This window comes from Mycosarcoma maydis, chromosome 10 (assembly GCF_000328475.2).
Source record: "Mycosarcoma maydis chromosome 10, whole genome shotgun sequence".
NCBI lineage: Eukaryota > Fungi > Basidiomycota > Ustilaginomycetes > Ustilaginales > Mycosarcoma > Mycosarcoma maydis.
The window spans coordinates 330,464-352,023 of record NC_026487.1 but is presented as its reverse complement, the minus strand read 5'-3'; the positions used below and the strand labels follow the sequence as shown (position 1 = coordinate 352,023).

Below are 21,560 nucleotides of genomic sequence, written 5' to 3'. Positions count from 1 at the left end.
AGAAAGCTGTATGTCATAAGGTGAGATGCGAATGGGATAGAAGCGAGTCTTTAAAGGGGCGAATCCTTAGACGATAGCCTGAGCAAGACTGAAAGATAGATGAGATGCTGTTGGACAAGGAAATGCATGCTAAAAGGGAAGATATCTAGAAGGTCTCCGTCGCTTCGTACGCGTTGGTCACATCACGCAGCACCTGTCGGGTATCTTGACGCTGGGCAGCAGCCTTGACATCGTCGAGCAGCTGCACGTCGCCTTCGATCTCTTGTGCGTCGTCCACGAGGTCGTCTTCTTCCTCGTGATCGTCATCATGCGCGTACGAGACCGTGTCGTCGCCATCGACGTTCTGACTTGGCTCGACCTCAAAGTGAGCCTGCCCATGCATGCTGACCGGCGATGTGGCGCGCGACGAAGAGACGGGCGACATTTCCGGTCGTTCGATCTCGTTGCGCTCGTAGAGGTCGATGCGAAGCACGTTGAGGTCCTGCTGCTCGTCAACGCCGACAACGCCTTCGGGGAAGGCCTTGTGCGCCCATTCAATGACATAAGTTGAAGCGCGCATGAACTTCTTGTGCGCGTACTTCTTGTGGAAGAATTGGTGGGCGATGGGTCGCAAGCAGTAGTCGAGCATGATCTCAGCGGTACCCAGCAGCTCCTGCTCCGAGTAGGTAGAGTAGTGCACCAGCGTGGGCGTCCACTCACCACGTTCAAGCACCTCGCGAGCGAGCCAGACAGAGGCAGCAGCGATGAGAGATGGTGGATGCTCCATAAGACGGTAGTCGAGCAGCGAAATCTCCATAAAGTACTTGGCAACGGTACGCGTCTGGATGTCGTAGTTGTCGGCCTTGCTGATGCGACGGAGGAAGTTCATGGGGTTGGCGTACGACATGCTAAAGTCGAGCACCTTGAGCATGTATCGTTCGGCGCGGAGGATCTCGACATCTGTGTAGCCGCCGTCAGCGAGGTGGCAGAAGTTCTGAATCGAGGGGCACATGACCTCTTCGTACTTGGAGGCGATGCACATGGCAGTGACACCAACAAGCTGGAGCTTGGATAGCGAGATGGTTCGTCGAGAGAGGAAGCGGTCGATGATGTTGACGGCGAGATAGAGCGTCTCGGGGAGCAGGCGGAATTTGGCGTGGACATCGACGAGCCAGTCGATGAGGATGGCACGCACGTCCCAATTGATCTCCTTCTGGTTGGCCATGTAGTCTCCGTTGGGCATGTTGATGATTTCGAGCTCCTTCATGTACTCAAAGATGTCGTTGACGTATTCAGCAACCATCAACGGGTCGTCAGCATCTTCGGCGTCGAGGTCCTCCCATCCCTCATCTTTGGCAGGCTTGTTGGTCTGTTCAGTTTTGAGACGCTTGGCCTGAGGTGCCTCCATCTTGTCATCCGTGTCGTGAACCTCATTGAGCTGTACCTTGGACGACCGCGACGCAGCGGTGATGGGAGCTGTCGTGTTGGTGGTGACAGCGGAGGTATTGGAGACATCGCGGCGAACATCAGTCTGCGAGCCGGCCGAGGACGCACGGACCATTGAAGCCTTGCGAGCAGCAGTGACAGCTGATGTAGCAGTAGTGGTGGATGTTGGTCTAGAGGTTGCTGATGGGATACCTGATGCTGTGGAAGCAGTGGTGCCGGCGACGCGTCTAGAAGCACGGAAGGGGCGGTCGCTGGCGGCATCTGTGACAGTAGTAGAAGCGGTGGTGCTGGAGGCGGTGGTGGGTCGAGTGCGAACGACGCGACGAGCAGCGCCGGTGCCGGTGGTGGTGGCAGAGGCCGCAGTGCCGACGGCTGATCGCGATGATGTAGAAGCCGAGGTGGTGGCGCGGGGCTTGATGGCATCCTTCAAAGCAGCTTTGCCCTTGTCATCGTTGCCAGCCATGGCGGATCGGGTGCGGTTGGCGTTTGTGAGATCGCCAAGCGCGGCTCTCTTCCGAGTTCCGAGAACGCCTGAAGCGGCTGAAGCAACCGACGCCTTGGTGGCCGCAGTCGCGGTCGAGGCTGGCTTGGAAGGACCAGCGTCGGCAGCAGCACCATCGTGGCGGTAGCGAGCGCCCCTGGAGGAGACACTGGTAACGCCAGCATTCTCCTTTGCTTGTGCACCGCTAGCAGAGGCGGTGCTGCGCGTCCGCAACGGGATGCGACGGGATGCCTAGAGGTGAGATGGTGGAGCAAAGTCAAGGTGACGGTTAGAAAGGTTTGGTATGGCGACCAAGTGGAAGAGTCCAGAGGAGGATGTAGAGCACTTACGATGTTCTGAGACATGGTGTATGTGGGGATAGAAGAGCTTCAAGGAAGGCTGGATGGGCTAGCGATCGCGTCAGACACGAACGCGAAAGGAAGCGGTCGTCGCGACGATGGCGGTAGCACAAAATGGTGCAGAGGTAGCAATGCAGGTTAGCTTGAGATCATGAGGATGCAGATGCGAGAGCTTGCGAGACAACGCGACGTGCGTCGACAAGATCCGAGAAGAGACGCTAGGCGAAGAAGGCAGGAAGACGCGACCGAGTCGAGTCGAGATGAGACGAGACGAGCCAGGATGCTAGCGATGCAGGTGATGCCAGAGCCTGAGTCAACGATGCTCAGAGACGAGACCGGATGAAGTGCGTAATGGAGAGGAGAGGAGGGCAGTTGGGATGAGAGGTACATGAAGAAGGAAGGGGACGAGGGGAGATGCGAACACGAGAGAACGAGAGAGCGAGAGAGCAGACAGAGAGCTGCTCGTCTGAGCGTGATGCGCCAGAGGGTTGGGGAAAAAGAGGCAGCAGACAGGTAGAGCGCGAGTTGAATTCAACGCGGCAGCAGACACTGAGAATCGCGACTGTGGAATTTGTAGTGTCGACTTTGAGCCACGACCAACTGCCAATTCAAAACGGCGGCGATCGTGACTGGCGACTGGCGATTGGCGTTCGCGGTGAATAGAAAATGAATGACGGAGGCGAAGCGAAAATGGCACGAAATTACCAGAGCAAGCCGGCAGAAAATAACGAAGGCGGCCTGTAAGTGCGACTTGGCAACGCGCTTTTCGCGAAGCTGACTTTGCGTGTCGCAACCTGGAAACACGATTTTGAGCCGCGAGCATCGAGACTCACGACTCGAGACTGAATTTGCAGCCAAATTTCTAAGCCAACAACCATAAACGTCGCGGCGAGCCAGTCAGCGCAAGCTGAGAATTCAACTTCCACTCGGCCAAAACTCACGACTCGAGGCGTTGGTCGTGGGCTTAAGATCGATGTGTTAGATTGCGAGCCGCGGCTCCAACAGCGATCGGCCAACACCGTGGTGAACTACATCACGGCAATGATGACCAAGGTTCAGCTCACATGGCAAGACAGAGCCAGTCCTGGTAGCGAATCAGCTACAGTTCGCATGGAAATTTGGCCAGTCAGGAGCTGGCAAACAAAGAAGCCCGTGAGATCCGGAATGAAGAAACCAGCTCGCACAGCTGTGTTTGGCAGCTTGAAGACAGTCTCGAGGCTGCGACGTCGGGTCGCACCACTCAGAGCCGAGGTGAGACTCCTACAAGCATGCCGAAAGGCATATGCGTCATCTGCCCAAAGCCGGGGGCTAGCAGTCGACCGGAGCGCAGAGCGAGAACGGACACGGACACGGAAACTAAACCCAAAACCAACACCGGACTCGAGACCAGGAGGAACACGTGTGGCCTCAAGCAGACCGGATCGGAATAAAGAGACTGCCGGGCGGACTGAATAGGGCCTCGAGATGCGAGACTCACCTGTTAGGTATGATAAAGCGACAGTGGTGAAGGTAGGCTTTCTTTGCTGTTCTGTTTGCACGCGCTGGCTGCGATGGTTTGCTGTCGATGTTGAGTAGAAACAAGTTGGCTGCCGATAATTGCGGTGTGGATCTAGCGTTTGGTAGCTAAGATGATTGCAGAACTTGGGCTAGGCTGTCTAGTACGATGACCGCGAGGTAGCGGATGGCGAAAGCGCGTATGATTGCAGCGAAGCTCGGCTTGAGTTTCGCGTGTTGGACAAATCTGTTGTAAAGGTGGGGAGAGGAGTTGGTGTGAAGGGAGAGCGTGCGGGAAAGAAGGAAGATGTTGAGGATACGGATGATGACGAGTGGGAAGTAGGTTGGAAGCGTGTCAGTGCGAAAGCGAAAAGGGAGGTGAAGGTAGAAAGAGAGCGTCCAGCAGAGCGAATTGTTCAAGTCAATTACACTCGTGACTGAGAAACGCCGGTTGTGAAGAATTTCAAGTCGAGACAGGCGCCCTATGCTTTGTTGGACGATTCTACACACTTTTGCCTCTGTCAACCCGGTCTACTCGCATTCAATTTCACTCCTTGCTCAGCTGTACTTTGGCTCCAGGCATCTATTGGGTTCTCGCTTTGGTGCTTTCATGGCTGCCCGCAGTTTGCCCTTGTTCGGCCACAAACATTTTGACGGGTATGCCGTTGTTGTTCTCCCGTCACAGACTGATAGAATGGTGAACCGCGAAGAGTTCAGGCACCGACGTGTGCGTGAACGTGAACGTGACCGTGACCGTGGTTCGTGTCGTATTTGTGCTTTTACTAACTACACGGGAAAGTAGACGCATACGACCGAGTTGTAAACCAAATTCGAAGCGTTGATTCGTGATTTGCGCTCCAGCAGCCCAGAATACAGGCCAATTTCCACTTTGGTACTGCGACGATGCACCGCACTTGCGTAGCGAGATTCACGATTACAAACACCACGACAGCAATCCAGTGAGCAATCATGAATGGGCTGACGCTCCTTTAACTTTGCTACGTCACGGAAGCGTCCTGACCCTTGATTATTTCATTGAGCGTCGCGTCTGGTCATCCCAAATCAGAATGAGATCGAGGCATTCACAAAAGTGGAATCGTGTATACATCGGGGTTGCGTCGCTACACAGTCGAGCCATGTTAGTTCGTGATATAGCCTGCAACGACCTCTGTTGCCATCTGCGTGTGCTTCATGACATCTGCTTTCTGGCGTTACAGATCTCTCGTGTTCCGAGACTTGAGTAGACCCTTATCTTGGACAGGCTCGCCAACATTTGCGGTGACACTTGAAAGATGTCTGGATGATGAAGCTTGGACGCAGTTGACATCAACGTGGGGAAATGACCGAGGTTGAGGTAAACGAACAATCGTGGATTTTCAATTCTTGCGACGAGGGTGTTCGAACAAAACAAACAAAAAACAGGCGCTAAAATCCTCGCCTAGAAACATTTTGTCCGTGTGTCACACAATAACAGAAGATCCAGAAGAACACGAAGAATGGACAATCAAAAAACTCCACATGTATAACCACACGCGACGCGGAGTCAGCATCACGTGCCTCGCAGAATGTCAGTGTGTTTTACGGAATATCTGTTACCAACCAACCGATCAAGCCCATCACGGAGATGATTCGGTATTACGAGCAGCAGAAATGCCCCAGACGAACACAGATTCCACAGATTCGTCAGTCCAACGATACTGGCAAAGAAAAGCATATGTAGGGCCAGCGGGCCAGCGGACCTGCCGCGGTCGCACATGCACTTTCAGAGAGGCGGGCCAAAGCAGTCATGAATTGACTGAGTCGTGAGTGTAGCACGAAGCTGTTCGGCTGTTGTTATGCCGATCCGGTTTACACCTACGACTTACGAGTCCACGCTCTTCACGCTTCGTGCTTGTATTTGACTTGGAAGCTGACTCGTGACTGGCTTGACCGACTCGCGCGCTACGCCTTGGCGTTGAGTAGGCTCGTGACGCGCGCTCCAGCATTTTTCTTCTCGAGCAGTCCCGAATCGTGATTTATCACTCGTGACTGAGTCGCGCTCTGTAACCAACACGGGGACGAGTCGTGATTTTTTTGGCCAATCTTGAATCGCTGGACGCCCCTCAGTCACCGCTGAGATCGCCCAAGAAAGAGCATGGCGAGCCCATTGTCAATTCAGGTAGCCTGGTCTTTGCTGTCACGATACGTCGTATCCTGAGCATCTAAGGGTGCCTCATTCACAATTTCAACCCAAAAATCTCACTCAAAAAAGCAAACTCAGCCGGTCACACAGCATCTCTCTCACTCACATCACTTGGCCTCTCGCCATCATTACTGGCAACATCCGTGGTCGGATCACCTTCACTAGCCCGCCTCTACTGTCATCCTCTGATATCCTCAACTATTCGGAACATTCACTCGGTCGAACGTCCTTTCTCACAGGCTCGAAGGCGATTTCTTTCAGCAGTAGCGCCACCACCGAGCGGTCCTTCTTACCACGGAGGCAGGCTTCTCCTGCACATCGACACCACTCCCAAGGAAAGCGCAGCTGGAGCCTATCATCAAGACATGCTCCCTCTGACCAGAACAGTGGGGCTCATCTAACGACACGCATGCGCTCGATTCACGTTCGTCTGTCACCTGCTCACACGAGCAGGCCCGAGCGCCGCCTCTGAGCCCTCATCGGTGTATCGCTACTACCCTCTGCAGCCCTCTGCCTTTGCTATCATGCAACCAATCACCCACTATACTTCTCTGCTTCACACGCAGCGTCGCAATACTTCGCATCAACAGCGGTCTGCAGCAGACTCATCGAACAGCCCCTTCGATGCTCCCTCCAACATTCCCGCAAAGCGACGTCAGCCACCATCTTCCTCCTGTTTTGCGCAGCCACAGGCTTTAACTGGTACTGCCAGCGCTGTCGCATCCCCATCTAACACCGGCGTAACCACCTTCGCCAACAGGTCGTTCAATAAAAAAGTCGCCTCTTCCAACGACGATAGCATTGCGGCCCGACTACAGCCCAAACTCTCACAGACCTCGTGGCGCAGACACAAGTCGTACCAGCATGCCGATCTCAACGGTCCAACGCGTCGCACTGTACTCGAATGGCTACCCCGCGAGGTAGTCTTCATGATTCTGCATCTCCTATCATTTCGCGACATCCAGACCCTCTGCCGAGCCGACAAACGTCTGCGTCCTCTTATCCATTCCAAGTCGTTCTGTCCATGGCGCAAGCTTCTGGCCTCTTTTCTGCATCGTCAACGCCTCTACGACCAAGTCATAGCGCTCGAGGAAGAGTCTCTCTTTGATAGCTCCGAGATCGACAGCAATCACGATCACCACCAAGACGACCCGCATAAAACCCCGAACCAGGGCAGCTCTCAATCGTCTAGCACCGACGGCAGCGCTAACCTCGGACAAGCGGCCACAGCGACAACGCCAGACCAGGCGCGCATCGAACAGGATTTCTTGCAGGCTTATACAGATCTCGTAAGCACCTTGCAGCTCAAGGCGGCCCCTCTTGACCTTCTCGAACTCGTTCCATGCCTTACAAGACTCTGGCACGAACACGCTTGCTTTCCTGCCATACGCAAATGGTGCCGTGATTTTGTCGTCGGTCGTGTCACGGCAGAAAATATCTTTGCTGACGTCGACAATGCCGTCGCAATCGAGGTACTTTGTAGCGTACGTCTTTATCTCGCCGTCGTCCGCGTCTCTCGTGCCTTCTCACAGAATCTGCCATCCCTCCAATCCGTCCGCATCTTGGACTACGATTGCTTCATTGCCGTGACCACCTTTTACCAACCCGATCGAACTTTGCCTGCCCCAGGCGCCGACCTCGCCTTCCAACTCACCCACGAGCAGCATAGATTCGTCTGCCGAGACGTGCGTCCTGGCGAGCTCGTCAAGGTACAGGCCTTTGCAGGCACGGGCAAGACAAGATCGCTTCTCGCATATTCCCAGCGACGCCCACACAAGCGCTTCCTATACATCGCCTTTAACAAAGCTGCAGCCGAGGAGGCGCGGCGTCGCTTTCCCAGCAACGTCCAATGCCGTACCATGCACTCGGTGGCTCTCTGTCAAGTTGTGCGTACGGCTGGCCAGGAGATTGGCGATCTACGAGCACGCGATGTGGTGCGTCTCCTTGGCGAGTCGCTTCCAGAGGGCCAGCTGGTGCGTGCGCAAGCCATGTCGACACAGAGCGGACGCGACCACCGCCTAACCCCGACTGCTGTTGCCACTTATGTGCTTACCACTCTTCAGCGCTTCTTCTACTCGGACGATGCCACCGTCATTCCCGATCGCCACGTTCCCAACAAGGTCACCACCGACACTGATCTCAAGGTGCGAGCGGTTGCGAGGTGCGCGCAAGAGCTGTGGGATTCCATTCGACAAGGCGCCCCAGATCGCAACGGCAAGTCAGTCAAATGCCCACACGATGCCTACGTCAAGCTGCTCCAGCTGCAGCCTCCTCACCATTCCGAGAACTTTTTCAAGGCGTTTGACGTCCTTTTGCTCGATGAGGCACAGGACTTGTCCGCAGCGCAGGTCTCCATCCTGCTCAGAGCAAAGAAGCACTGCGGCATTCTCATTGTCGGTGACATATTCCAAAAGATCTACGGTTTCCGCGGCGGCACCGCCAAGGCCTTTGACGAGCGTCTCTACCCGTCTACGGCCCGCTTCCAGCTCACCAAGAGTTTCCGGTTTGGAAATGCGATTGCCAAAATTGCGACCGAAATGCTCGGCCTCCGCAAACCAGCTCCTTGGGAAAGATCGTCAGCCAGGCCAGTGCTTACTGGTGCACTGGGAATGGCGGATCGCGTTTATGCTGATGCCAACGTCTTCCGCCATCAACTTGTGCCACCAACACCTGCGGCAGAATCAAGGCAGCCCACACAGCAGCGGATCGGCGATCCGAATGAAGTATCAACAGAGATGCAGCCGACACCCGCCCTAGCCAATGTTCTCCCAGATCAGATGGACGAGGGACGACGGGCTGTAGCTCTGCAGGCGGGATTGGTTGGAAGCATCGGTCACAGCGACGAATTGATCCGCCACACACGTATTTTTCGTTCCAATCGGAAGCTGTGCCTGACCGCTTTGGCATTGTCGGCTTCACTTCCGCAACCACACAAGTTGTTTCTGAAAACGAGTCAGGCGCTGCAGCCGGAAGCCATTGTCACGCTGCTTCGCGATGCCCACATCCTTTATCACAATGATTCGAGATCCATGTCGCGTAACTCGCTGCTGCGCGATTTTGCCAGCTGGAAGGACCTCGTGCAACGCGTCGAAGCAGAAGGTTCCGGCGAGAGCAAGCTGAGTCTGGCCGTAGCCCTCGGCGGCCTCTTGGCGAGCTCCGACTTTCTCGAGCAGGTGGCGCAGCTGGAAATGCGCTTTGCAGACACCGAGCAGGACGCCACTGTGATTCTGACCACTGTGCATCAGGCAAAAGGTCTCGAGTGGGATTATGTTTGTGTCGAGGACGACTTTCGACCGGTCTTTGGAGCCGAAAAGTCGCAAAGGGTTGAAGTGGAAAGCTACTGGCATCAGGACGAGCTGAATCATCTCTACGTAGCCTTGACACGAGCCAAGCGAAAGCTCGTCGTTTCGAGAGTGGTACTTCAGTGGGTAGCTGCGATGCGCGGCTTGTACCGTTACAGGCTCCTCACGAGCAACAGCAACACAACCATGGGTAAGATGGGGCTGTGTCCCCACTGCCGTGCATCCAAGCATCCGTTTGTGGTCAAGGAATATCGAGTCGCCTGCTTCGACTTTTTGAACCCTCGATGCAACGATTACGCCGGTTCGTCACAGAACGGTGCTGCTGCAGCTGAAAAGACGAGCGCTTCCACAAACAAGGTCTCAACATCCGCAGTTTCGTGGAGAGATCCAGCGCCGTTGACACATAGTCTCGGATGCACCGGATGCCTTTCCGATCCCGCCTCTGCGATTCATGTGGAGTGCCTCGCGGATCCGGATCTAGCGCTTTTCGTCGCGACGGCGCCTAAAATTACACGGCAGCGTCCACACGCTCCCAAACCGGAAGCCGACTCGACAGCAGCAGTGGTAGAAAAACGAAAGGCTATAGCAGCGGTGCCACCTACAAGCTTTAAGCTGGATCCCTCAAAACATCCATTCTTGCGGGCAGATCATCGGTCTATGAAGTGGGCTATCATGCATCACGAGTACAAGAGGACTGTCTATGGCTGGTTCGATGACATGTAAGCAGAATCTCGACGAGGAAATAGGGAGAGGAGAGAGGTCGTTTACTTTTCAGGGCCTGCAAAGCAGAGCGTCTCTTCATGTACTGGTACCAATCACGACCGCCGAAAACCATACCACACAGCTATGAGGTGTGAACCAGGACTCGATTGTGCACACATTGGCGATCATCTCAGACTGCCGACGGGTCCAGAACGCAACGCCAAAATCAAACAAATGATCGTGCGGATCACGATGCGAACAGTAAGTTACTGTAGGCGTTCAATCCAACGTGAATTACCAATCATGAATGCCATCGAGACACATCTAAACGCATGCTTGGCTTAGACGCCGGCCATACCAAACATACCTGTAGCGTCTCTGACTTTGGCCACGTCGCTAGCGGTCAAATGGTGCTTCTGGCTCAAGAAAAAGTCTTCAAAGATGCGTTCAATCTCTGCATCACCGGGACTTCTGCTGGATGGACCTGGACTGGCAGCACCAGCTTCGACATTAGGACCTGAGAATTGCAATTCCAGATAGCTCCTAAGGCCAGTCCAGAATTCGGTGGATCTGATGCGATTTTCGTGAAGACGCGAGATGCTCGGGCTGAGCGGTGGTGGAACAGCTGTTCCGGGGTATTGCGTGGATCCGCCCGGTTGAGCACCTGCGCCCAAAGGTTTTCCAGCGTTCCCAGCCGAGAGACCCGAAAGCGTTTCGTCGTCGGTCGTCAACGTCAGTTCGGGAATCGAGACACCAGAAGCGGTGCGGTTGTGAGATGGGCGCATGGAGGTGATCGGTGCAGGTGCTTGCAGATCCGCAGTCGAAGGTTTTGTGCTCGAAGGAGCAGGTGCGTCAGAGGCGTTGTTGGAAGAAGACGACATTTGTGCGTATTGAGCCACGGTGTAGGTTTTTTGGGAGAAGGCGTGCAGCTGCGCAATCTCATCCTTGAGCAGTTCGTTGACCATTCGATGACGTTTCAGAGTGTTGAGTCCGGAAAAAGCATCAGAGACAATCACTACATCGTAAGCTTGCCCGCAGCCGCCCGATACGTCGGAAACGACCAGAGTCGAGACGTCTTGCACTTTTTGCCTGATGGCCGTCTCGAGTTCTTGTGATGAAACCATGCTCGAAAGCGTATAGCGTATATCCTGCCCAATCGTGTCTTCCTGAGGTGGTTGCTATCTAGCAGAAGAGAAGGCTCAGAAAGTGGGATGGTGTGTCGAGTGCAACCAGTCAAAGTAGATGAGGCTATGCGATTGATGCGTGCGCGCAAGTCGTAAGTGACAGCGTGCAGCAAGCTTAGGGTTGTGTTTGATTTCCGAGACTCACGACTCACGACTCACGACTCACGACTCACGACTGTGACTGTGACTTGTGTGACTACAGACTCAGTTGCTGTTGCGCTGCGAGTAGGCCATAAAACTTAGATCAATTACAGAGTCAGGCGCGCTTGCCCATTTTCTCGTGCTTCGTGCTCACAATCGTGAATTCGTGATTGTGCTTTTGCGTGCCCCAGTGGACAAAAATAAGGCTTAGGAATGCGCGTCTCCGCACTGGCTCGTGCTTGGCTTCCCAAGTCACGGTCTCGAGTAGTCGCGAGAGTTGAATCTCGTGAATCGTGAATCGTGAATCGTGAATCGTGAATCGTGAATCGTGAATCGTGAATCGTGAATCTCGTGAATCGTGAATCACGAATGGACACGTCGTGCGTGGGACCGTGCGACAGTTTTAAATTGTTACGCCTTTTGAAACAACAGCTTGGGGAGTCCACCTCGCAGCCAGTCACGAGTCACGAGTGAGTCGTGAGTGCATGCAGCCACAGCCCGCAACAAAACGCGTGCACAGCGGCATACACACGCCAGAGTGCAGCCACATGAGCACGTGCAGCATGAATCACGAATTAGCTACAGTCACGAGTATGTTATACAGGCAACAGCTTGCCGTAGCTATCGTCCCTCCATTCAACTTACCGACGATTGCTGGGCTACCGCTGCGAGCAGCTCACCGTCAATATCCCTCGCCTGCTGCGAGTGCCAATGGCGCGAGGGCTAGCAACGCTGAATGATCGCTGGTGCTGGCCCTTTTTGCCTCAGTCCTTGTCTCCTGCCCGTCAAGCCTCCCAATCCAAAGGAGCGATTTCAAGGGGAGAGTTCGGGTCCATCAGAATGTCAACCATGCAAGTACAGAATCAAGGCCAGAGACGGATCGCCTGCATTCAGCTCGATTCCAGACACGCCGATGTGGCCGGAAACACCGAAACCGTTCTTACCCTCGCGAGCAAGCTCATCGCGGAGAACAAGTCAAGTCCGATCAACCTTCTGGTGCTTCCGGAACTCGCTCTTACCGGCTACGTGTTCAAAAGCAGAGATGAAATCGATCCGTATCTCGAGGACGCTCGTCTCTTCAAGCCTCCGGAAGCTGTTTATCTGGACCAGACCGTGCCGACATTTCTCACCGCTTGCCGATCTTCTTCAACTTGCTCGAAACAGCCCAGTCTGACATTAGCTGCCCACCTAGCCCAACAGCTTCATTGCTATGTCGTCATAGGGTTTCCAGAGCTTGGCTCTCATCGCCTGTCGAACCAAACTACGGCCTCGGTCGATGACCTCATTGGACCGCCTTTCGATGCTAGACCGCATCCCGAGAAGGACGCAAAGGTGCCGATACCAGCGCCGGCCGACGGACATGAACAGAGCTACGCCTTCAACTCGGCTGCCCTCGTAGCCCCTGATGGCTCTTTAAAGCACGTCTTCCGAAAGCACTTTTTGTTTGAAACGGACCAAGGATGGGCATCTGAAGGTGAGGGATTCGAGGCAATTCACTTGCCTGGGCTCGGCAATGTCTGCATAGCCATCTGCATGGATCTCAATCCATTTCGCTTCCGCACCGACTTTAAAAGCTGCGAGCTCGCCTCTTTCTGCGTCGAAAAAGACATAGATATGCTGGTCATGCCCATGGCGTGGCTACTACCCACAGATGAACAAGTGAAAAGCAGCGGACACATGGAACCTTTGTCAAAACCTGGGCCCAGCCTCTCTACGATCAACTACTGGGCTCTGCGATGCCTTCCGTTCTTTGATACGCAACACCCTGCGACTCTTCCTGCCGAAAGTGGATCTCTTTCTTCCCCCCGGCCCAAGGTCAAGTACTTGATTGCCAATAACCGGACCGGAACAGAAGCATCTTCTATGTTCGCCGGTTCTTCCTGCGTGCTCGAAATGAAGCTCGGAGAGCGGCCTCTTTTGCTGCAAAGTCTCGGCACAACGGAGCAGACTTGCCTGGTGGCGACCTTGCCAGTCTGATACCCATTCTTTTTCCTCAAAACATCAAAGACCGCAAATGCATAAAAGGTGACAACCTAGTCGCAAACCGTCGATTTCTACATATTCGCCTGTAGCAACTCGACGCCATACTCTCGTACTTATTCCTCAAGCATGCTACATTTCAACTTTGCAGTGCTCCTCATAGCCGCCATTAGTTTCACGACCAGTTGCATCGCCGCACGAAACGACCAGGAAGCTAGCTCATCCAGCGGAAAACCTCTTCACTCAGAACCGCTCTACACTTTTCCTCAGAAACCTACTGTCGACACGTATTTCAGTCAGCTCAGCCCTGACCGAATCAGACAGTTGAGCCCTAATGCTCCGGGTAATATCAACATCAACGTGCCTGACAGTGTTCCCTTCTACGAAAGACTGCCCATCTTTGATCTCGATACTCCTGTCTATGTCGTCGAACAGGCCCTGAAAGATTACCCGTCTGTCTTTCTCATAGATTCAGCCACCAACACGGTGCAGCAAGTTACTTATGGGCAAGGGCGTATCCAGATGAAGCCGGTAGAGGCGAGGAAGGCTGAAACGGTACTGTTGTTCGACAGTCTGAACCCCAATGTGCACATTCTCCGTAAAGCAAAGCTCGGCATTCAGATCAAGACTCAAATGCCCGGTCGAGTCGAGATAGACTATCTGCCGCATGTCGGATCCACTCCGATTCTCACCCCGCGCTATGACTCGCTCGGCCACATGTTGGCCGCCTTGAACAGTGCCACCGGCGGATTCTGGCATATACGGGAAGATCGAAGGCCAGTGCTTGTGCGTCCACGTTTGCAAGCCCTAGCTAGAGTCGCCGACCACGCCGAAGATATTCAACTCAGTTCAATCTTGACCAGATACGGCGCCATGACACAGCAGTACGGAAACGCTTTGGCTTCTGTCAAGTACGGCGCGCCAATACTACTTGACGAGGATAATCGCGAGGCTAGAAATGAACACACATCACTGACGCGCTACCCTCGTTTTGGTCCAAAGGCAACTCGCGATCAGATGGTCAAGGCTCTACAGGAGCGTGGACGTCTTCGCTTTTACGACCAGCATTATCCAAACAGCCGTCCCATTAAATTGAAGGTCCGTAATCCTAATATCATACCGGGCATTGCCATGGACATCGAAATCGAAAAGCTATCCGACCGAGAAATAGCCGAGGAAGTTTTGATGAAGAGTTTGGGAAAGTTACACTTGCCAGTATGATGTCAGTGAATTTGTGTCATTCATCACAGCCACTTCGAGGAGCTCATTGCCTAAAGCTCGCTGTGCTTCATCTCATCGCATTTGAAGTGCGGCTTTAGATGCACTTATAAATAAACGCTGTAATGAGCTCAATTAATCCGAGATGACACCAAGTCGTCTGCGTGTGTAGCTTCAGTGCCCTTACAACCTTGACAGGGGTTAGTGACCCGAAGTTGCCGAGATATTCTTTGCTGTTGATATGAACTACGTTGCTGCCCGCTTGCTGTATCGACCTCGATCGGAAGCGTCACTTCATCTGTGTTTCAAAAATGAGGTGATGCTAAGCAGTAAGCAGGGTTTTCCACATCTCAACCGTAGAGCGACTTGGCGTGAGCTTTTGCTACAGCGCAGAGCGCAGATGCAATACCGCTAGGCTGCAGTCATGAGTGACACGATAGCTTATGATATGCAGACAAGCGCGAAGAAGTGGGCACAGGTCCTTGCCAGTATCAAATGTTCACAAGACAGTTACGAGCGGGGCTGTACTCCTGAAACAAGCGTGCTGAATGGACCCACGGTGCCGTTCCAACGAAGTGCTTACACTGCTAGTATGCTGGCTCCCGCCGCTTCAACGTCAAAGGCTCTTCGTTTTGTTTTGTGAAGCGGTTGGAAGGTCAAAGAGGCCGCAGACACACAAATGCTGTGATAGACCTACATATACTTCTTTCTCGCCACCACTCATTCTCTCTCATACCCATTCTACATTCAAAAGGTCGCTCCTATACAGTTGATCATGAGACTACTTGCTCTTGCAAAGTCGAGCATCCCCCGTCTCTTCGCGGTAGTGCTGCTCCTCTCACAGTATTGCGCGGCTGCCGACAATGAAGGCCAAGCTGATCCTCGTGGCTTTCAGGACGCAGGCGGAGCCAATCCTGTCCCTCTGCAAGGGCAGAGAAGGGTCCCGCCTACCCTTCAAGAGGTATTGGACTCCACCTCTCAGTTCAGAATACGGACTCATCCACGTCTTCAAGCCAACGAATATATCAATTGGCTCGACTTAGACAGAATCAACCAGTTGCCGTCAAGCTACGCACAGCATCAAGACACACGCTCCGACCCTGCTGTTCCTTTCTACAATCGGCGCATCCCCCTGTACTCGACCACGCAGAATCCTGCAATCATCGAGCAAGCGCTTAGAGACCATCGTCGAGTCGGTATGGTTGACCCAAGCCGACACCAGGCGATGGAAATTTTTATGGACGAAGGACATCTTTCGCAGCAGCCTTTTCTCGAGACGTCGAAAGTCATCGATTTCTTCGAGCTCAGTCCTAAAGTTCACGAGCTCCAAAAGGTGATTTACGGTAGACATCCCAACTCTCCTGAGCCACTCAGTATTGACGACGTACCGCACTTTCGAGGAATCCCTGTGCTTACTGCAAATCACGACTCGCTTGGTCACATGCGCGGGGCTTCTCAACAAAATCCTAAAATCTTCTATCTACCGCAGGTGGCGGTGGACTCCCCGGAAAGGACTAGATACCAGTTGATCAATCCAAAGACCGAACTTCTTACTGAGTTCTCAGACTCTCAGACTACGGAACAGATCAAGAAACTCTTGAAAGATTACCGGGATTATACGAACGAGTATGGCAGAGGGCTCGCATCGCTGAAATTTGGGCGTCCTTTGGACAGGATTCCCGAATTGACGCAGTTCAGGAGCACTCCACCGTCTCTCCGGGAGTATCCGCGCTTCACATCGCGCGCTGCGAGTCGTGAGGAGATGATTCAAGCGCTACGCAATCACGGTCGCTTCCGTCTTTACCTTGATGACGCTGGTCAGCCCAACAAAGTGTATAAAGTTAAGTTGCAACTCGAACGCCCTCATCGTGGCCCACCTCGCAGGCAGCTGGTAATTAAGCCTTTGACCACTGCCGAGATTCTCTCGGAGAAAGCTTTCAAAACTTTTGGACGGTTGCACCTGCCAGTATAGGCCAACCATTTCATCGTTCGAGTGCCTTTGTCGCCAACATTTCCCTCAACTCATGCCCTGCAAAGCCTCGTTGGTCTTTGTCACTCTCCTGTGTGCCAATTTGTCGCATAAGGATCAAAAAATCAGATAGTCAGATCGATCGAGGTCCGCTTCTTACGTCTGCACTGTGAGAACGAGAGATGTGTGTGGACGTGAGAAAAATTTTCACGTGTGACCGGAAACCGTCTTCCTTCTGTGGCTGACAAGTTGGCCATCGTCGATGAAGTCCAAGCCGGTCATGATGATTCCGTTGGCGGTAATCACGAATGTACTCGCCGGAATTCGGAGTTCTCCTCCGGTCTGATGTCTTCTTATTCCCGAGACCGAGCTGATGGTATCCACAAATCCAGACCCAATGAGCGTCCGAAATTCACGATTGCAGATGTGAGCCTCACTCTGTGAGAAGGGGAGCTGTTCCTGTGCGAGCGTAAACGAAGAGGCTTGCGTCTCAGCTTCCTAATAGCCAAAATCAGGCTTGCAATTTGGGCTGGTCATCGTCTGTACGTTATATAAAGTAATGGTCCCAATGAGGCTGGCTTACCAACCCAACCTCAAAAAAATTCAGGCACAAGAATATTGAGGTCCTCTTCAGCATCGACATGAGCAGCTTTTCAAAGCTAAAAGCATGTCTAGTATCTCTACTTTGCATCGTTGTTGCTCTCATTCCTGCAACCACTAGCACGGCGCATGGCAAGCAGGTGTCGGAACAACTACAAGCCAGCACGTCTTCCTCGCACATAGTTCCGCAGACGAATCTTCGTTCGCCTGCTTCGATCTCGGATTTTTCGCTCGTCTCGTTCGACGACATCATCCAAGGTCGCTTCGTACCACTACCCGTCAGCCAAACACATTTGAAAGATGTAATCGAAGGCGAACAAGATCCTTACACGCTTCTCTTTTCTGATCAGTCGAAGGCGGAGGCGGAGGGGGCGCCTATCATCGAACTCACCCATCCACGTTCTTTTCGATCGTTGAACGCACTCATGCATCGCTACAGACATGTTCATATTTATCGCCACATATCTGGGCCTGATGATGGCTTCTTCGAGTCAAAGATTGTGCTGATGCGACGACAACCGCTGCCGGGAGGCATCTCAATCGCTCCGGGATCGCGTGTCATTGGGCTCGATGAGAGGATCAGCGAGATTGAGCACATACGGCGCAGATATGGCCTCGAGGTAGCTTGGGCTAGATTTCATAAGCTGTTCACATCTCTCGAAGGCATAGACCAGGCGCAAGTGGCGATCAGGACATGGGCGGACATAATTTCGTCTCCATTTGTACCGGTAGATCAAGGCGGATCTGGGATCAGATATTACCTGGACTTCTACAGGATGGGTAAGTTCTTGAGTCTGGATGGCAGACACATACTCGGAATCCGAATCAATCTTCAGGGAGTGGCTGACCACTACGAGCAGGCGATCAACGAGGTGATGCCTCACTTGTGAGGAGGTCGGTATAACTTGGTGGGTGTCTTTTGGTTGGTGGACGTGCGCGAGGACAAGATCGCTGTAGTGAGGCGAGCGCAATATGAAACTATTCATGCTCTACGTGTTGCAATGCAAAGTAGCCAAGAACCAAAGTGGTGAGTTGAAAAATGGGCAGCGTCTAATGCAGCTACTGTAGCAGTGATGTGAACCTTCCAAAGTAATGTCAGCGTGAGTCTTGACCCGCAGCCGAGCAGTGCCAGAGCGGCCTATGACTTTTTTCAATCAATTTGTCGACATTCGACACAGTGTTTGTTCGCGGTGCATCTGCGATGTCATAAAGGAGATACGCCGAATGAGTCTCTTCCAGGATGCACTAGTGAATGCCGTGGCTGTGCACTGTCTTCATTTCTTACATGCTGCAGAGAGCAGAAAACAGCTGTGATTGGCAAGATTGGAGCGCATTGTTGCTGCCCTGCGATAGTAAGCCGGTTGAGCAGATGGTATCACTTACCCACAGATGTTTTCACAGTCCACAGTCCTAGATAGGAATGAGTTGTCTCTCTTGATGCGCAACGTGCGAGGTATGTAGTAACAGGAGGGTGAAGGAGTCATGAGTGGGTGGGCTGATATGAGAAAACGTTGTGGCTCAACTTCACACAATCACGATTGGCGCGCGTTTTCATTTGGAGAGAAGGAGGAGAATCACGAATGTGGTACAAGAGAGCTTACGTACACGTGGGTTGGAAGGGATGCTGTGTGCCGGCGTTGGGTGTGTTGGTGTCGAGCCACCAGGTGTCTTCTTCCTCGTTGCCACCTCCTGGCGTACATAAAGAGTGAAGAAAAGCCCCGGATCGTCATGCGAACTGCCAGGTAGCAGGCTTCACCTCGTTCGTCCTTGCCCGTTGTATTCCGATCCAACGCTCTCTTCTTGGTACAGATTGACTCTGGCCTTCCTTCTCTAACGCTTACCCCACACCGAAGCAGAAGAACGTTCCTTACCGATTTCGAAGTGCTGCTGGCAGCCTGAGAAAGATGATTGGAAAACTCCCGAAAGCAATGATTGTCGTGCAGCTGACGGTGCTGTTGATGCTGCTTCCGCTTGCCCTTGCTGCCCCGGTAGGCACACCGTTGAGCATGGTTCCCGAAGAGGGTGTGCTTCCCGACACACGGTTCGGGCCTTTCAACCCGCGGTACAAAACCTTTCGTCCCTCTCTAGCCACTCCAGTAACTGCGCCCGTCTCGAATCAAGCTCCATGGTGGCGCCAATGGAATTGGCCGACCTTCAGGAAGGAGGCCCAGCCAGTAATTTCTGATAAAAGCTTGCGATTGGTGCTCCGAAACGGCGCGTCAAGTGCTGTATCTGGTAAAAGCCCAATGGTTGCAATCAGGCCACTGTTCGACAGTCACTTCGATGTAGTGAGGCTTCCTGGAAATAGCTGGGATGGCCAAGTCATTGATGCGATGAAGCGAAGAGGCCAACCATTTTTTGTGGTAGGCCAGAACAATAAGGTGTGGTTCGTCAAGTCCAATGGAAGCGTCAAGTCGATTCTCAACACCGAACGGGGTGCTGTTCTAAACTCTTTGCGCATTATCGAGGAGAGGAATTATCGGGCCGACATCCTCCGGCTGCCTGGTGAAACCGCTAAAATGGCCAAAGCAACTGGGACTAGCAGCGGTGCTTCGTGGTGGTCAAGAGTCGTCGAAGCTACCAAGGGACGCTTTGGTGGTTCAACGTCGGACGCGATGAGGGCCATCAGATATGTTCAAAGACCCATCTGATGATGCAAGGCCGGTACTTGCCGCTCACCTGTTCTTCAATTGATGCATACAATCCCTTCCTTGTTTGCGCCATGCTGAGTCTGTGCACGAATCAATGCTTTCAATCTAGCATGAATCAAGGCATGATTATGCTTGTACTGTGAGGCCGCTTCTATGGTCCGTGTAGAATGGCGAGGTATTCTTGAAAGGCTCCACCCGGCGAATCATTGTTACATTTATGTGGTCAAATCTTAGTTCATGTCCGCCGCTTCTCTCACTGTCGTCATCATTCATAGACGTCAGGCAGATGAAGGCTGGCGCGTCTACTCGGCCTTTCATCCCTGCCTTCACGGCTCGACGTCTGATTCGTCTGGACCGGGGACGAAGAGCTGGCAGTCTAATCGAGCTCCGGGCCACACAGCTTTTGCCGCCATCCAGTCGTATTACATCGAGCGTCAATAAGTCTGAAGAAAGTCGAGATTCTTCCGTTCTTGAACTCCAGAGCAGTATCTCGGTACATTCACGATTGTCACCCGTCTTGTGCTTCATGTGGAGGCAATCCGAGTCGAAAGTCGAGGCTGTTTAGGAGTTCGGAGAGACTAACACCGAAATCGTGAATGTGTGCGAAAGCTCAGCTTCGTTCTCCCCAAAGCCAGCTCACGCACCACGTACGAGCCGAAGGTCTGCGATCGCCAAAGTAGATAAGATTTTGTGTTCTGCCCGTGGGAGCTGAGTGAAGACTGTATGGATCGATTGATGAAGTATGATGCCACTTCGATTGTGGAAATGAACGCTTGGGTCCTCCTTGAAGACAGCTGAGTCTAGCCGGAGTAGTTGCGCTCATGGTGCGGTGACTGGCACTGTCAGACATATAAGTAGACCGAACATCAATGCCAGAGCAAAGTTTCACTGTTCAAGTACCCTGATTATAAAAGATGCCACCTGTCGAGAAAACAGGCGAGAGCAACAGGATGCGTCGATCAAGCATCTTGATCTTGGTCTTTTTCTGGCTAGCGCTCGATGCCGTTTTAGCCACGTCTACCTCCACATCTACCGAAGTTGGTAACGCAAAGCCTGCCGGCTCTTCGAAGGTTCGGAAGGAGATCTATGTCCCGTACGACTACCTAAGCGGCGGCTTCTTTGAGCCTGACCCTGACATGCTTCCTGCGAGTGAGGAATATCTCAGGAGAGAAGTTCACAGACGAAGGATCTTTTACGATGGCGTTCCTATGTATTTTGCAGAACCACAGGGCTACAACCTGCAAAGAATGCAGCGAGGCTACGCCGATTTTGGCAAAATTTACGTTGCTGGTCGTTCTCTGACAGGCAATCCACCGATAATGATTGCACGAGATCCTCAGGGGCATCCTGTCACTCGCGAAGCTTCGAGGGATGTTTTCGAATACGCCCATGATGTGCTTGCAGCCCGTGTGGCATTCGGCGATACTGCGACACTGGCTGCATATGGCTATACACTTGAAACTGCGCCGCCCAAGAAACTGTTCTGGTTTCATGTCAAGCCTTCTCCGCCAAAGTGGGTTGAGGTTTGGAACTCGATTGCTCGAGGCAGGGACACGGGTCTGACAGCTGCCAGACAGCTGCTGAACAGACAGCGGTTCATCAAATTTACAACCTCAAACGGACTCAGTGAGTTGGGGATCCGCCTACTTCACGACGGTCGGCAGCATGTCAAGTGGCAAGTAGGAAACTCGAACCCCTTCTTCAGCCACATCCATTGACCTCGGCCATTCGACTGCGCACATAACATCCCGTAATCTCGACCGGTATATTCGGCCTACTTTTCAATGCAAGAGCTGAAGCATTGTGTCTTCCTCTCATGGTGGGGCGCACAAGAATCATCACCACTACAGTGTTCATCACCGCTTTTCGCCC

General features: G+C 53.1%; 10 protein-coding genes across 10 annotated transcripts; 8 read left to right on the top strand and 2 right to left on the bottom strand.

Moving 5' to 3' along the window:
- Positions 1-145: 145 nt before the first annotated feature.
- UMAG_03758 (b-type cyclin 1) lies at positions 146-2,271 on the bottom strand (the record flags this gene model as incomplete). Its single annotated transcript, XM_011391909.1, has 2 exons — positions 146-2,158; positions 2,257-2,271. 2 exons carry the CDS (start codon positions 2,269-2,271, stop codon positions 146-148), a joined length of 2,028 nt encoding a protein of 675 aa, XP_011390211.1.
- Positions 2,272-2,931: 660 nt separating this feature from the next.
- UMAG_03757 (uncharacterized protein) lies at positions 2,932-4,561 on the top strand (the record flags this gene model as incomplete). The annotated part of the gene is made up of 4 exons (XM_011391908.1): positions 2,932-3,005; positions 3,120-3,516; positions 3,925-4,143; positions 4,322-4,561. 4 exons carry the CDS (start codon positions 2,932-2,934, stop codon positions 4,559-4,561), a joined length of 930 nt encoding a protein of 309 aa, XP_011390210.1.
- Positions 4,562-6,465: 1,904 nt separating this feature from the next.
- On the top strand, positions 6,466-9,966 carry UMAG_03756 (uncharacterized protein; the record flags this gene model as incomplete). Its single annotated transcript, XM_011391907.1, has 1 exon — positions 6,466-9,966. The coding sequence occupies one exon, from the start codon at positions 6,466-6,468 to the stop codon at positions 9,964-9,966; it is 3,501 nt and encodes a 1,166-aa protein (XP_011390209.1).
- Positions 9,967-10,286: 320 nt separating this feature from the next.
- UMAG_03755 (uncharacterized protein) lies at positions 10,287-11,069 on the bottom strand (the record flags this gene model as incomplete). The annotated part of the gene is made up of 1 exon (XM_011391906.1): positions 10,287-11,069. The coding sequence occupies one exon, from the start codon at positions 11,067-11,069 to the stop codon at positions 10,287-10,289; it is 783 nt and encodes a 260-aa protein (XP_011390208.1).
- Positions 11,070-12,110: 1,041 nt separating this feature from the next.
- On the top strand, positions 12,111-13,247 carry UMAG_03754 (amidase; the record flags this gene model as incomplete). The annotated part of the gene is made up of 1 exon (XM_011391905.1): positions 12,111-13,247. One exon carries the CDS (start codon positions 12,111-12,113, stop codon positions 13,245-13,247), a length of 1,137 nt encoding a protein of 378 aa, XP_011390207.1.
- Positions 13,248-13,379: 132 nt separating this feature from the next.
- Positions 13,380-14,471, top strand: UMAG_03753 (uncharacterized protein; the record flags this gene model as incomplete). The annotated part of the gene is made up of 1 exon (XM_011391904.1): positions 13,380-14,471. One exon carries the CDS (start codon positions 13,380-13,382, stop codon positions 14,469-14,471), a length of 1,092 nt encoding a protein of 363 aa, XP_011390206.1.
- Positions 14,472-15,243: 772 nt separating this feature from the next.
- UMAG_03752 (uncharacterized protein) lies at positions 15,244-16,440 on the top strand (the record flags this gene model as incomplete). The annotated part of the gene is made up of 1 exon (XM_011391903.1): positions 15,244-16,440. One exon carries the CDS (start codon positions 15,244-15,246, stop codon positions 16,438-16,440), a length of 1,197 nt encoding a protein of 398 aa, XP_011390205.1.
- Positions 16,441-17,078: 638 nt separating this feature from the next.
- UMAG_03751 (uncharacterized protein) lies at positions 17,079-17,927 on the top strand (the record flags this gene model as incomplete). Its single annotated transcript, XM_011391902.1, has 1 exon — positions 17,079-17,927. One exon carries the CDS (start codon positions 17,079-17,081, stop codon positions 17,925-17,927), a length of 849 nt encoding a protein of 282 aa, XP_011390204.1.
- Positions 17,928-18,965: 1,038 nt separating this feature from the next.
- UMAG_03750 (uncharacterized protein) lies at positions 18,966-19,688 on the top strand (the record flags this gene model as incomplete). Its single annotated transcript, XM_011391901.1, has 1 exon — positions 18,966-19,688. One exon carries the CDS (start codon positions 18,966-18,968, stop codon positions 19,686-19,688), a length of 723 nt encoding a protein of 240 aa, XP_011390203.1.
- Positions 19,689-20,638: 950 nt separating this feature from the next.
- Positions 20,639-21,406, top strand: UMAG_03749 (uncharacterized protein; the record flags this gene model as incomplete). Its single annotated transcript, XM_011391900.1, has 1 exon — positions 20,639-21,406. The coding sequence occupies one exon, from the start codon at positions 20,639-20,641 to the stop codon at positions 21,404-21,406; it is 768 nt and encodes a 255-aa protein (XP_011390202.1).
- Between the last annotated feature and the right edge of the window lie 154 nt (positions 21,407-21,560).